Source organism: Patagioenas fasciata, chromosome 3, assembly GCF_037038585.1.
Source record: "Patagioenas fasciata isolate bPatFas1 chromosome 3, bPatFas1.hap1, whole genome shotgun sequence".
Lineage (NCBI taxonomy): Eukaryota > Metazoa > Chordata > Aves > Columbiformes > Columbidae > Patagioenas > Patagioenas fasciata.
In genome coordinates, this window is record NC_092522.1 from 68181058 (window position 1) to 68196528 (window position 15471).

A 15471-nucleotide genomic window follows, 5' to 3' on the forward strand; every position below is an offset into this window, starting at 1 on the left:
ACTTGCACCACAGCCTCCAGTAGTGAAAACAGAGATGATAACCATTTCGGATGCCACACAGAGAACTGAAATCTCCACTAAAGAAGTTCCAATTGTTCAAACAGAAACTAAAACTATCACCTATGAATCGCCACAGGTATGGTGACTGGGTTACTGTATTGTTTGCAAGCTGGTTTTTATTCCAGTTACTTGTATATCAAAATCGATAATGTCCAAAAAATGCTTTTCAAAAACCTATCTTTTTTTCTAAGCAACTAAATTTATACTTTGCCTATTAATTAAGTGAAATGTGTGTAGACAAAGCCGTGTTACTCCTGAAGTCTACGTGGTGTTTGGTTGTTTTTAATGTAAGAATTTTGTTGCTGTCTGCAAATGTACAACTCATTTTTAGTTTTGAAAACTTGATTCAAATGTCTCATTGCTCCTGAAAGGAACAAGTGGCTTTGATCATAGATTTTCCCCAAGAATGAACCATAACAACAGTCTTACATGACTGGGTAAACTCAGATGGCTTTTGTTTAGATAACAGTTCTAACCGAACTAGACAGTGTATTTAGTAAGAAAATGATCCCTTTCTCCTGTGAAAACAAAGCTTTAAGAACAAAATACAAAAATACCATTCTTTTTTCCTTACAGCTTGATAGCAGTGCTGGTGGCAATGCTGGTGTGCTGCTGAGTGCACAGACAATTACATCAGAGTCAATTTCTACTACCACAACTACACACATTACAAAGGTAAAAAATAATAATGTTTCCCCAAACTAAATAAAAATTTAAAAAGAACCCTCAAAATAAAGTCCTACATGAATTTTCTCATACAATTTATTTAAGCAAACTGACTTGAAATGGATTGGGTTCATTCCAGGCATGTGTTAATTTTTCTGTAATCAGATGATGAACAGGGAAACCTTAATGAATGAGCAGGAATATCTGGGACCAGTGCAGGGAAAGGGTGAAATATATGATTAGCTTTCTTAGTACTTATATAGGTCTTAGTTCTGTTTGACAAATAAGCATATACCTAAATTTTTACAGTTTCAGCCTTATCATGACTCACTGATAACTTTATTAAGGTAACTGATTTGTCTGTGGTCTGCAGTAGCTCTGCCAGTGGCATCTGAGGATGAACTGCAACAGTGTTTTCTCAGTCTTAGTGTTGATGATCCTTATGATTCTAGGTTTAGAGCATATTTATAAACATACCCTACCACTAGAATACTTTTCAATCATCTTTTTGTGCTGAATTATGTGCTCTGCATTCCATGTTTGAAAAGGAAAGGAGAACTTGGTGGTTCATCATTAGAGTAAGAAATGAAGAAACAAAGCACAAAGTTGTTTCCATCAGCAACGTGAAATATGTCAAAAATATCTCACTAAGGTCCACGAAAAAAAAAGCGAAAACCAGATTATCTTTGTATTTAATGGCTTGGGATTCTTCAGAGTCTGCAAAGAGGCCCAAGAAAAGACTCTTGGAATTTCCTTGGTGCCAGATTTATATGGTGGAAGAAGCTGGAATTCCAGCTTGTCTTCATATCTAGATCTGTTCAAACTTGGGCTCCGATAAGAGGAGGAATTATCTAGTTGTTTTTTAACAGGCTTAGCAATTGCTAGAGTGTGACTAACTGCATAGCTGAAAAAGGACAGGATGATTTAGTACCGTGAATATTTACTACTAATGGCAACTCAATCACAAAAATGTGTTTGCTTCAGTGTGACAGAAAGGAGTGCTTCGTAGCAATATGGAATAATCACAAGGATGTTTTCTTCTTGTTTTGTGCTGCCTATAGATGGTAAAAGGTGGGGTGTCAGAAACAAGAATTGAGAAGCGCATTGTCATTACTGGAGATGCGGATATTGACCACGATGAGGTATGTAAGCTGTTGACATTCACCGTGTGCTTTTTCTAGTCCAGTGCGATCTAGATGATATTTCAGAAACCTGAAATAAGAGAAAGAGAAGTTGAGTAAGAGGACATAGACCCTGAGACTGTTAATTGTGACAAAGTTGTTAAGTGATTGTGTTTTATGAATAAGGAGCCTTTAGAATATAACTGAAAGAAAAACAGCAGTTTTAACTTTGTGTCATAGATCATGTGAATGGATTTCTTACTATTTTTAAAGGGATTGCTTTTTTTGGAAGAGACCAGATTTGTTTAGTGCTGGTTTTGCCATTTTAGAGGGAAGGCATTACTAAAATAATCTTATTTTGATGCATTAGCCTGAATAGATGGGAGTCCCTATCGCATTGTGTCAGCAACATCTGAATATAGCAGTCATTTTCATTGAAAGATTTGAAATACATTAAAGCATAAACTGCTCAAATTTGAAAAATAGGTTTGGACTTGTATTTATAGAATTCTGTATAATAAAAGTAATTGATGACCTGTTGGAATCTTATGTAAGTACCTTTCATCTCTGTCAGTACTAAAACAGTATTTTAAGATGTCCTAGAAATTATGGTTCAAATCACTTCTACCGGCCCAATTAAGAAGGCTGAATTTATGCAGTAGACAGAAAAAATAATTGAGAAAATGTAACTATCTTTTCTTTCAAGTGCTATTTACACAATTTTTATTGTTTTTCATCTAAGAACATATAGTAACAAAGTCGATCAACAGTTACTGGATAGTACAAATGGAAAAGCCTACCTTGTACATAAAGTTGCAGCAAATCCAGTTCTAACTTTATGAAAGCTACACAAATCAACATAACAGGATTTAATGTAGAGTGCTCTTGGGGAATTTAATTTCACATTTTGATCTGCCTTCAGAAAGTGGCTCATGACAAGTTGAATCTCTTCTTGAAAGTCATAATTAAATTGAGATGGCTGTTCAGCATCAGGCATCGCTCTTGTTTACCCTGACACACGTTCAGTGCACTTCAGATGTCTGGAAAGGTCACAGAATATGTTTAGTATACCAGACAATGCTTTAGTAAAATGGTTCTCTAAGCTCTTCTTTGTTTTTCAGATAGGTGGGTAATGAAGTAAAAAATGAAATTATAAAAAGGGAAGTACAAAATACAAATTAAATCACTGAAGTTTAAAGCAGCAGTGAGCAGCCTTTAACAGATTTAAGAAATATCTACCACTTTTTCTTCAGTGGATATGGAGCTTTTTAGGTGCACAAACTACATGCTAGCTGTTTTTACTTCTGTCTTTTAGCTCTCTACATCACTAGAACAGTTTTCAGTGGGGAAAAAAAAATGTTAATTTTGAGTCTCAGAATACAAACGGTTGTATTAGCTGTATTAAACAGTTAGAGATGTAAGGTTTTTTCATTGTTTAAGGTTTGGTTATGAACACTGCTTCTTAAATCTCAACAGCTACTTTTAAATCCTCATTTGTACTACAGAAATTACACTTGCTGTATTGTAAAGGGAAAACTAGAAAAAAGTTGTTAGGTTTAATACATCAGCAAACATCAGTGTTGTTCCAATGCACACTGCGTGTTCTTCTGTACGTTATTTCCTTAATAGGACTTCAAATTCATTATCATATGATAGTTAAGGTGGCTAATGTTGGTGTTTCCAATCTCTCTTCAGAGTTAATTATTTCTTCTCCCATTTACCACTTACGGCTCAGGAAAATTTCACTTTTATAAATGAAGATAAGCTTTTTTTTTGCATTATATTTTTCTTGTTTCTTCCAGTGTATTTGGTTTCTTTGCTTGGGTTTTATTTTGTTTTGGATGTTTATTTTTGTTTTGAGTTTGTGTGTGGTTGTTGTTTCAGATTTGTTTGGTTTGGTGTTTTGTTGGTTTTGTTTTGGTTTGGTTTTTGTGTTTTTGTTTTTGTTTTTTCCAGTTGTGGTTGATACTAAGGTGAGTAGTGAGCTTACTGTTGCCTCAGAATGCCTTCCAGTTTCTTCTTTCTTGTATTGGGTTCCAGCAGTAATACAGCTTGTCAAGGTTTAAAGCAAGGTGACAATAAACCATGGCAGATGCCCTCTGTTAATCCCTCCCACCATAAAAGGTGATAGAAAGATGAGGAAGAGGGACTTCAAGTTAGAAAGAGTCTTGCAAGTTGGAAAAGTTTTAAAGGCTTTACTAATGCTACTAATAAAGAGAGAAAATGATACAAAGTACACAAAACAAAATCTTGACTGCCCCATACAGAGTTGGCATCACTCCAGCGGCAGAGCTGGGAACTGATGTGACTGCAGCAGCTGCAGGGCTGGCATCCCAAAGTCATGGGTGACGCTTTACAGCAAACCAGAAACTGGATTTCAGGGATGCAGGGCCTGAGGCCTATAGATTGCAGGCAAACAGACGAAGTCCTCTCTAAATGCTGGCCATGGTCAAAGAGGGACAAGATCCTCATGGTCACCCTTTTATGTAGGGGGATATGACGATTATGGGATGGAATACTCAGTTGGTCAGTTTTAGTCACCTGTTCTGTCTGTCCCTCCTTGCAAGCACACCCCCCTCAATTATGGGATGTTATCAGAATTCTTAGCTGTCATAGCAATAAATCTAAACATGAGCTTCCTCAGCATTCCATTGGTCACTCTTATCAGTTTCGAGCACATGGTCCAAAAAACATGCAGGCAAAAATTCAGAGAAGTGCAGTTCCTTAGAAGGCGCTTAGAAGAACTAAAAGAGAAACTGGTCTTGTTTTTAACAAAGCCAGGACACAGCTCCACTGAAATGAGATTGAGATCAGGGGAAGGAATAGAAGGTCTCAGGTGCTCTTTCGCCTTTTCTGCCTCAGAACATGCTCTTATGTGGTTGATTGTAAAGCCTCGTGTAGAGTAGCCTAGAATAATTTCAGTTGGAAGGGACCTAAAATGATCTTCTAGTCCAGCTGCCAGTTGTATATATTGGTATATTTCTCAAGAAGATAAAATTTCCTAAAATGCGGAGGAGGGATTACAAGAAACTGAGTAATATCTCTATGTCCCTGAGTTGAACTAGAGAAAATCCTCTTGAACAAGAAAAAGGAGATTCTTGTGCTGAGAAACTTCTGACGATTATCTTCCAGAATTCCAGTACCATGTCAGTGCACATTCCAAAGGATCTGTCCATTTTGTTCAGGAAACTAAAGGGAACTCTTATTTTTCCGTACCGTCTACGTTCTTGTGAAGTCTTTTATTTGCTAGACCTGTTGCAGAAGTTCAAAAACTTCTGTGATATAAGAATATTTTTGTCTCCTGGAATGAGCTAGAAAAGTTACAGGATAACTTCATGGTTATTTGTTACTTCCCAGAATTTGCAGTAAACTTTTAGCATAGTAGGGTTTAGGGTTATTTTTGATTGAGTTTTATTGTTTGAGGGTTGGTTGGTTTTGTGTTTCAGTTGGGTTGGGTTTTGGGTTTTTTGTGGGGTTTTTTTGTTTGTTTGTTTGGTGTTTTTTTTAGGTTTTTGTTTGTTTGTTTGTTTTTCCACCCCTGAGCCCTCTCAAGTTCAGAAATTTAGAGTTTCAAAAACTTATAACCAAAATTTCCAATGCTAGTCTCCCATTCTGTGGTCCCATGTGCATGTCCTTTTGCTGTTGTTAAATTACTTACTTTGAATACATTTGCAGGCCCTGGCACAGGCAATCAAAGAAGCCAAAGAACAGCACCCTGACATGTCTGTCACAAGAGTGGTGGTGCACAAAGAAACTGAGCTTGCCGAGGAAGACGAAGAATAAAGTCATAAAAGCACTTGAGCAAATACTTCAGGTAAGCCGATGTATATAATTAACATAGAGAAATGTAGCATCAGTTTCTTGTTGTATTCTGTAAAAAAAGGCTTGAAAAATATGGGATGTCTTTGATATATGCTGTCACAAAATGGTGAGTTGAAAGAGGTGCTGATAGTAGACTGTTAGTCTAAGAATTTTTAAGTCCAATCTGACATTACTTTTCATTGCGAATTTTCCTGTATATGTCTCCCAGTTTTGTCACAGTATTCTCGTGGCATTTCCTATGATGTTTGGTCAAGTTGCTTTAGTTTATATTGAAGTGAGTTTGGGCTATTTCTGCAAAACATGGAGGATGTGTCACATTTTTCTGTTTATGTGTACAATTAACAATCCTTGCTGTACAACTTGCTCGTTTAGTCAGAACACTGTGTGCAGTTGTCCGTAGTGAAATGACACACTTGGATATTTTAATTTAGTCAGCTAATTCTTAATCCTAAGAACACTGGAATATTTAATTTGTTATTATTTTCCCAGGCAAGGAGTTAAATTCATTGCAAACTCAGGTTTTAAAGCCTCTTAGCAGCTGAAAAATGTATTTGAAGGAATGTCAGTTTATTAGCCCTCATTTCTAGGATGACAAAAAAAAAGGCGGGGAGGGCAAACAAAAAATCTTGCTCTATGTGATATTTTCAATAGAAAGATCAGGATGAACGTAGAATAAATGTGCTGTTGCACTGGTTGTAGGCCAGTGTCTTACAGCTTGGTAACCATTCAAGTGCATAAAGCTTTGCATTTCCTTTGCTGGTCGATGTCATGAAACTGAAGCTTCAGATTTTTCAAACTTGATGGTTTTGTTAACTGTAGATTCAGATTCAAGGAAAAGGTTTCATTTGGGAATGGTTAAATAACAATGGGAGAGATTTAAAAAGAAATAAATTTTTAAAAGCAATGTTTTACGCCTTTGTTGGGAGGCATCTTCGTTTCTGCTGATGAGTCTGTATGTAACTGGAAGAGCAAAGGTTTCACGGGCACCTCAAGAGGGAGAACTGGTTTAGTACAACTGGAAGCTTTAAATGTACATTTTGACTAACATTAATGTAGAGGGAGGCAAGGTAAAAGAATACATTTTGTATTTTTTTAAAGATAGGAGAGTTGTCATGATTCTTGTTTCCTGGCTCAGTAATTTATACAACGGTGTTGTGGCCTGTGGAGAAGAGAGCTCTAGGTCCTGCACAGGCGTGCTTTTTCATAGTATTGAATGGAGTTTTACCAAGGAAATTACCTGTCAGAAACTCTAGCTTCAGGAGACTTCTACATACCATGAGCACTATTTGTGAAGTGCCAGGACTGTATAAAAAATGAGATGCTGACTTGATTAGAAAATTGATGTAAGCTACTGTAGGAGTATGTATTCACATGAGGAGGCTGTAGTCATATAAGGATGATGTATTTCACATAATGCTGATATTTTTTTCATGTTGAGAAGATGTTTTATTCCTGTGCCCAAGTGTCCCAAGAGCTGATGATTTCACTTTTAAGTATCGCTTCTGTGATCCAGAGGAGAAAAGATTCAGGCGTCAGTTTGAGAGGATATGAAGTGCAGCTGCTTGATGCTGCTCTATGAAGGATGATTATTATCAAGGAATCAGAGTCTTCCTGAACTAGTCACTGATCGCAGATGCATATTTTCAGCTGAAAGACACAGGCTAAAGCCTTAGTTTATTTCATCTACCTGCAAGTGTCTAGCCATCTGGGTGGCAGTGGAAGGGCCTATATCAGTGAGGAAAGAGAGCTAGTATATGTTTCCAGCTGTTGATGTGTATGTGATCAGTTCAAGGCTGCATATTGTGAGGTTTTCTTTATTACGAGGTATCTGTTGGGAGAATTGTTGGTTCCCATCACTTCAAACATCAGCTCTTCTGGGAGTTTATCCTGAACTCCTGCCACCTGCAGCACTGGATAAAGTAATGGTGTTGGATGCTGTGGAGAAGTCTGTGAGTAGGATGTCTGCCCTCTACCCAAAGACACAAAGTTTATCCCTCTTCTCCATCCAAGTGGTTCCAGTTGCCTCTCCTGACCTCATACAGTTTGTGCTAGATCTACCCTGTTGTTTTTTTTTGTTGTGTGTGGTTTTTTTTTTTCAATTAGCTGAGTTCATAAATTACCTTTTGGCCAGTTTTTGTCTGAGCTGGCTGAGAACCTGGAGGTTTTGCATCAAAGTGGAGCTAAGTTGGAGCTGCCCCCTACAAATTTCTTCAGTTTTGGTCAGGTTATTTTGTGTTTGAAAAAAGAATGGATAGTTTTTGCTCATAACATGACAAACCAGGAAAGCAATATGGATCAAGTTTGGAAGTGCTAGGTCAACACTCACCTGGATGTTAGTGTTGTAACATTAATACTTTTTAAATTATGATAACGTTGTAGAATGTTATAAACTGTGAAAATAAATGTTGCTTGTGAGGGAGGACTGGAGAAAAGTCACCAAAACTTAGGAACTCTGAGGAAATCTCTATGTTTTTTTGCTGCACCTTTGTTTCAGTGTTCAGTTGGGTTTGCTTTGTAGCTTTGTTGCTTAGTGACACTGAAGATGGGTACAGCATGAGTGCTCCAGCTTTATTTTGAAAGCATGGCAGAGGACATGGAACTGCTCTGAACTGTGAGATAGGGATGTGTGAATGAGTCCTCACATCACATAAATGCTTCAGGAAGGGCTCAGAAAAATCCACATCACTTTTGAGAGAGCTGTTGGTTTGTAGCAAGGAGAATGCCTGCAGTTTAGGTAATTTCACTGGTCCCTTAGTACACAGCAACATTAAACATGCATGCTTAAAGCATCCTTCTTGTATTTTCAGTATTTACATAGCAGGATCTAAGGTAGAAAGATACACTGAGACCACAGAACAGATAATTTTGATTTGCAAGGAGTTAGTATTATAATACAGGTTGCCATTCACATATTCCATTTATTATTAATCAGTGTGAATGTAAAGGTCCTGGGAGCAGGGATATTACCTCTTCTTTTACATTTGTACAGAATGTGCTGGTTTCTCCATGCTACCTTAATCCAGAAAAGTATCTTTCAAATGAGTGTTCAACATAATCTATCCTGTATAAGTAGTTACAATGTCTGTCTTGAAGATACTGTGTCATGGGAGGAAGAAACAATCTTGGCAGGTTTGAACCACATTTCTACATTAGTGACTAAGTACGAAGATGCTTCTGTTCCTTTATCAAATATTTAAAACTTGGTAAAAAATTTATTAAAAAAAATAAATTCAAATAATTCCTTCCATCTGCTAAGGATGGAGTTTTGATTTTTTTCTTTGAGAAAGACATAAATTGTGGAATGATATTTGCTGTGCAGCTCTTGGTCTGAAATGTTTGTGAAAGTAAAAGAGGACTAATAGGAAGACATTTCACCATGTTGCTCTTGTATTTGGGACCTGGTGACTTGTTTGATGATGCCTTTCAGTTTAACATTAAGGAAAAAATTTAGTTGTCTAAACACAGGCTGTCTGAAATGCCTTGAATATGTTTGCAGCTTGGACCATCAAGAGACCTGTGCCCTCCTGTAGCAGCAGCTATGAGGCAGGTGGGACGGCAGGAACGTCTCTGGACACTTGTGTTTAGGCAGTGGAGTCGTGCCACAAATCTTGCTGAGGTGTTTCTAAGGCAGTGAAAGCTCTGCCCTGGTTACTTCAGCAGTGTTATTTGTGTAGACTTGATTACTCTAATAAAAGTGAGAGATATTACACTATGATTCTGAGGGATTATTAATTGAACAGGTATCTTTTTTGTTCTTTATTTATGCACTAGATTGTGGATTAAAATTTTCAGTAAATGTGCAAGAGGTGACTTTTAAAATACCATGAGAATTTTGGGAAGGGGAAAAAATACACTAAGGCAAGGAAAACATTGATAGAAAATTAATTACTGCTTACCTCATGATTGAAGGGGTACTATAGTTAATGCAACATTTTTTAATGAAATAGCCTTCCCCAAAGTAAGCTATGTAGGAAAAATGACATTTTGACTTTGTGACATTCACACAGTATCCATTACGAATACTCATAAAATCTTCACCTTTTTCTTCCAGAGGTAAAAATGATACCGTGATCATGATCATGAAGAACTGTAATCATTCCAAGTCATCACTACTCTACCGAATGCACCGAGCCTAGCGATGATGACCATATGTTCAAGACTTAAATGCCAATACCAAACTCCATTTTAACACCTTTGGTCTATATTCCCTTACAATCTTTCTTGTTTATTTTTTATAACCACTTCTTAACAATCTTAGATTTTTTTAAAATGAAGTTTTAGAGGGTATGATCTTCTTTTGCACACATACTTGTGTTTTTGAAGCTGAATCTTAATTATATGAAAGTGAACCAAAAAGTCTGGAAAGCATTGTTCACTGGAGCAGGTAGTAATTGTGCAGGAAGGGGGATCTTAACTAATTTAGATATAGTTTTTCCAAATATTTCAAGTGAAATATCTTACTGGAGTAATTTACAGATTTTTTTTTTTTCAGATTATTCAGGTAAATATATGTATCACATAACAAAGATTTTTATAAAAATACAGCATTTCCTAAAATTTGAAAAACTATATTTCTTTGAATAAATTTTATACTGCTATCTCTGTAACTCTTTCTGCTCTAAGGTTCTCCTCTCTGTGGAGCAGAGATGGTATAGCAGTATATAGAGGAGAAGGAGTTGCAGACACATTTGTTCTGACTGAGCACTGTGTTCTTTTTGCACTTTGGTGCCAACACAATTTTTTGCAGGCGTTTTGCTGTCTGCAACATTCCAGATAAGGAGAGAAGAAGGAACAAAATATCTTTCCCTTCTTCCAACAAGAGGTGATCTAGGCAGCTTAAAACCTTAGTGCTTTTCTTCTTACTGTGTCCAAACTTCAACACTTCCATTATCTGAATACATGTGTAGAATGCTCGCTTTCTACTAAACCTCACTGTCTCCATGTTAGAACTGACATTTCTTGAGAGGTTGTATGTTTAAGATGCTTCGTCTAATGGTTAACGCAGGTTTTTAGCATACTGAGTAAAAGTGTACAATGGACTCCGTTCATAAAATAGCAAGACAGTACCGTTATTTGAGACTGCCATTGAGAAAACCTGTTAATTGTTTTGAATTTTATTTTTATTTTGTTCTTGAAGGGGAGTGGTTTGTTTGGGCTTTTTTTTGTTGTTTTGGTTTGGGTTTTTTTTTTTGCTATTGACTCTGTGTATAGTTAAAATGCCAAATTAGATCTATAGCAGCTTGAAGTTGTATTAAGTGATATTTTGCTTTCTGTAATTCTACTACAAAATAAAGTTGTTTATTCTCTGTATGACTTTTGACACTCAGACATGAACTTGGAAGATATTTAAAGTGAGCAAGTCAGTTATGAGAACTGCAATTCTAGAGGCCATGCAACTTTGGAAAGTAGGGATTAGTACAAGTAGTCCCCATTTCTCCTGACCGGTGGCAGAATTGCCTGGCTCCTAATACTGTTACTAAAGTATCAGTGTTTCTTAGTCCTCTTCTGATAAGCATACTGGTTTGTGTTGTTCAGAGGAGAGATCTTTAGATGCCAAAAAAGATGAGATTTGGACAGCACAGCACAAGATAAAATGCCACTCAACCTGCAAGTGATTCTACTGAACTCATTGAGTTGGGATGCACTATGATCTTCAAGTAACAAAACAATCCGTAACATTTGTCAGTACATTCTTTTCACTTCTGAGCAATATATTTTTGATGCTATTCTCAGTTTAGATTGCTGCCATCTGTCCGCGTGCATGCTCAACTATTAGTGTTGGCTTCATACACTTTGAATAACATAACAGTAACCAAGATGTTGATTCATATGTGCATATAGGTTTTTTCAGTTACATCCCACCTTACTCTGAAAAATAGCAGATAACATTCTGACCTGCTTTTCTTCAAAAACAGAGGCATTCTGCCTTTCTGAAAGGGAAGAGAAACCCACCTGGCCTAATAACATAAGGACACTACCACAGCTGTGTGCAGGAGGAGGGAGGTTGTCAAGGAACTGGCAGGTTTGGCATATGAAAGTGGAGGTCAAAATGAAGATATATGCATTTAAGGGAATGTCTTAATGGATTTTTCTTAGGAAAGTGTGTAAGAAAAGGTTTTATAAAATCGTTGAGGTATTTTTGATATGGTGTATTATTAGTTGCAGAACTTGTTTGGTGGGTGGAAAGCATATTACTCAATTCCTCATTGACTTGGATCTTTCTGATTTGTTAGACACTAGATCAATATTGTTTTCTCTTGCAATTGTATTTAATCTTTAACGCTAGAAATGTAATATTCTTGAAAACAGTATTACTTTCCTCGAGAGCTGTGTTTCTTCAAATAGTGATCAGAACGCGTTGTCAAGGAAAGGTTAATAGTGCTTTCAGGTCAGGTCAGTATAGCTTGTGCGTAGCTATCCCTTCTGTTAATTAAACATTTACTAATTAAACATGCAGAAAAAACTTCAGCCCTGAGTGTGATTCTAGAATATTGTGCAAGTCTGAGTCTTCATTGTTACTTTTTTAATATATCTGTAGCAAAAACTGTAACAAGCAACAAAAGAATTTGTTCTTGAGGCACTTCATGAGCTGGTTTTGTAATACATAGGTAATTTCAAATGCAATTATGGGCCTATTTAATAAGAAGATATTTCAGTACCTGATTCTGCTTAAGTATGGGGAAAAGTGAGTTGTAGATCCTGCACAAAAATACTTAATACAGATTTTTTTTGTAATCATGATCATCTAAGGGTTCATAATGTTGGAGTTGTTCTACAGATTGTTTCCTAGATTAAGGTTTCATAGAGGACAAGCACACAGCTATTGGGACAGACTGTTTTTAAAAGAAAAGAAAAAAAGGATTGCCCAAAGCGATAAGGAACTACAATACAAGGTGTTTCTTGAAGTATTCTCTTTGACAACTTGAGCTGAATAGAAACTTTTAATTTGGCCACAGAATAGATCAATAGATGGAATAAAAGAAATACTGTAACAGAGTTGGTGAGATTTGATAGTGATCCCAACAACTACTAACCGTACCTTTGGCCAGGGTGCAGTGGGAGCCTCTCATCTTCTATCCACCTGTGGAAGTGGGCTACTTGGAGCAGCTGGTGTCCCATGCTGTTGGCCTCACAGTGTGAAACTGTTTTGATTTTCAGGCTGCTCAGTTGTTTGGGGTTTTTTTTTGTAGTGCACTTGAGAAAGATACTTGGATTATTAATATTAATACAAGTGTTAGTAATGCTGCTAATACCTGTAGTGTTAATGTACTACATGGAGGAAATCCTACAAGGGTGTTTGGAGGTAAGTGTATGCAAGTGCCTGGACTGGGCCAGGATAAATGACTGACACTGCCAGAATCTTGTTTCTGGCTAAGGCTACTGATAGCTGCTTGAGATGTGTGTAAGAGTAAGTGCTGTACTAGAAAGCAGTACTTTTCCAAACATTCTTCCAGCTTTCAGCAATTTTCAAAGACTGGTCTGTCAGTTTTTCATATTTATCTGCCTCCGTGGATCCTTGTTCTATACATTTGCTAATTGCTTTCTAAAAAATTCCCCTGGCAGGCATGTTCAACACCTCCTTTAATTTCTTTTGAACCTGCTTCTGCCAGTTTCATGTGATAGCACCACTGCAGATACAAGAGACCCCTAACAGGCATTCCTTCTCTTCAGTCATCTCTCAGCCAAAAGCTCTACCACAATTCTTTATCATTCTTATCACCTTCCTCTGTACCTTTCCAACTTAAATGTTTGAGACTTTAAATTCTGTCTTGGGAAGTGAAGAGGAAGGTGTCTCCTATTCACAGAGAAGCAAGAAGTTTTTGAACATTTTGAACAGTTCCTGGCTGTAGAGGGAGTGGAATCCCACCTTCACATTGTTGCTAGTGAGAGGGCTCCTCAGTGATAACTATCATTGAAGACAAGCTATATCCTTGCAATCACTGTTTTCATATATATTTAGAGAATGCCTTTATAATTTATCCAGACAGAGACTTAGTTCTATGGTGATACTTAAATACATGTTTTTCCGTTTCAAATGAATGATATAAGATACCATGCATGGTGTGTTTCATGCCAGTAGCGTGAAACCAGAGAGATTTCTTGACACTATTCATAACAGAACTGAAAAGAGCAAGGCCTGAGGATTTTCACGATGTTAAAGTCTCGAATATCAGATCCTAGTACATGTTAGCAATTACAGCTCAATAAGTAGTTGTGTCAAAGGCATCCAGTGTTTATCTGTTATAATTTTTATCTAATATCTATATAGTATTCTTTTCAGTAGCCATACCACCATTTTACAGTGAACTACTGTTTAAAAATTATCTCATTTTTCAGCCTTTTAAATCTCTCTGTTCTTAGTCATTTTGTGAAATCAAAATGTCATGTTGTGTTAAGGCTTGCTAAACTTCAGTTTTGTGTTTTTACATGTGGCCGATCTTTTCTTGAGTGGTGGAGGAAGTGGTGTTTGGAATTGGGGGGGAGGGTGTGTTACTATTCCTGTAACCTCTGATCAGTACCCACAATCACTGCTTTTCTATTGGCAGCATCTTTCTTACATGTAAAAAGTCAATTATTTGCAGCAGCTGTCTCAAATTACCTGCAAAGGATTGTGTAGACTGTAGTTAATAAGAGAAAAATATTTATTATAGAGGGTATTTAAAGGTTTTATTGAAATATATTAATGTCACAAAAGTTTACTCAGGTGAAAAATAGTTCCACTGGCATGGCTGAAAAATAGACTTTTTACTTCAAAGCTGCTGGTCCTCTTAGAAATCAAAAAATTGTTATTTAAGGATTATGTAGGGAATCAGGAAGTGTTCCATATTTCAGGATATTGTATCACTTGGCAGTATGTGTGTTGGAAGCATCTCTACCAGCTGCTTCTGAGGAAATTGTTGGACACTTAAATACCAAATTTTGCAATTACACCTCTGGAGAGGGACAGAGCAGGGTCATGGCAGGAGGCCAGTAGGTCAGGCTCATCGATTACAGATCATGTGTTTTTTCTAGGTGACACAGCGGTAAGCAGAATGGGATCATTAGAATCAATCTTTCAGATCCCTCTCCTTAGACACCACCTTATACTTTACTCCAACTTTTGGATCTCTTCTATTTGTGGTGTGTTTGATCTTCCACATTATATCCTATGGGAACACTGGCACTCAACCCACATTATTTGTGTAATCAGGATAATAAACCTTTTTATCTCTGTATGACTTAAGACCCTTTTTCTTAACAATCTTTATCTATTACTACTTAGCTTCTTGATCTCTGTGTCACATAAGTATTCATAAATACACTTCTGACACTGCATAATATGTGTCTTGTTACTTTTTTTGTGAAATTTAAATACTTTACATAATGACATAGATCTAAGCTTAGAAGCATTAAAAATGAAACAAAGCATCACATTGTTTTCCATCATCACTCCTTTCCTGGTATCATGATGGATCTTTTGATGACAACAGTATTACTTTGTTTAGTGTCAGCGCTTAAATACAAGAGTAGAGTTCACTGGAGGTAGGAGTAGGCCAGTACTAAGAACTTTTGAGACTCTTTCTGGATGTACAAATTACAAAGAAATTGTATGCTACTTCGGCAAGGCAATGCCAGGCAATGTGAAAGTCCAGGTGTGAGAGGGAGTCAGGGAGCTGGGGCTCCCCAGTGTCCTGAGTAACCATGGATGTAAGGTCTTCTTGAGCTGGGTGATAAGGACGTATCATAATTTCCCATTTGAGAGCTGCCTTTGAAGTACTACTTTCCTTTTGCTGTCTGAAACACATCATGTTTGTTTCTAGTC

General features: G+C 36.9%; 1 protein-coding gene across 20 annotated transcripts in view; it reads left to right on the forward strand.

Annotated features, from left to right (window-relative positions):
• The window catches only part of EPB41L2 (erythrocyte membrane protein band 4.1 like 2), a 103506-nt gene extending 92527 nt beyond the window's left edge, over positions 1-10979 (forward strand). For all 20 annotated transcript variants that reach the window (XM_071806550.1, XM_071806545.1, XM_071806554.1 and 17 more), the window contains 5 exons: positions 14-136; positions 637-735; positions 1788-1868; positions 5523-5661; positions 9721-10979. In XM_071806550.1, coding sequence (XP_071662651.1) covers positions 14-136; positions 637-735; positions 1788-1868; positions 5523-5630 — 411 coding nt within the window. In that variant the 3' untranslated portion in view covers positions 5631-5661; positions 9721-10979. The remainder of the gene's footprint in view (positions 1-13; positions 137-636; positions 736-1787; positions 1869-5522; positions 5662-9720) is intronic.
• Positions 10980-15471: the final 4492 nt, after the last annotated feature.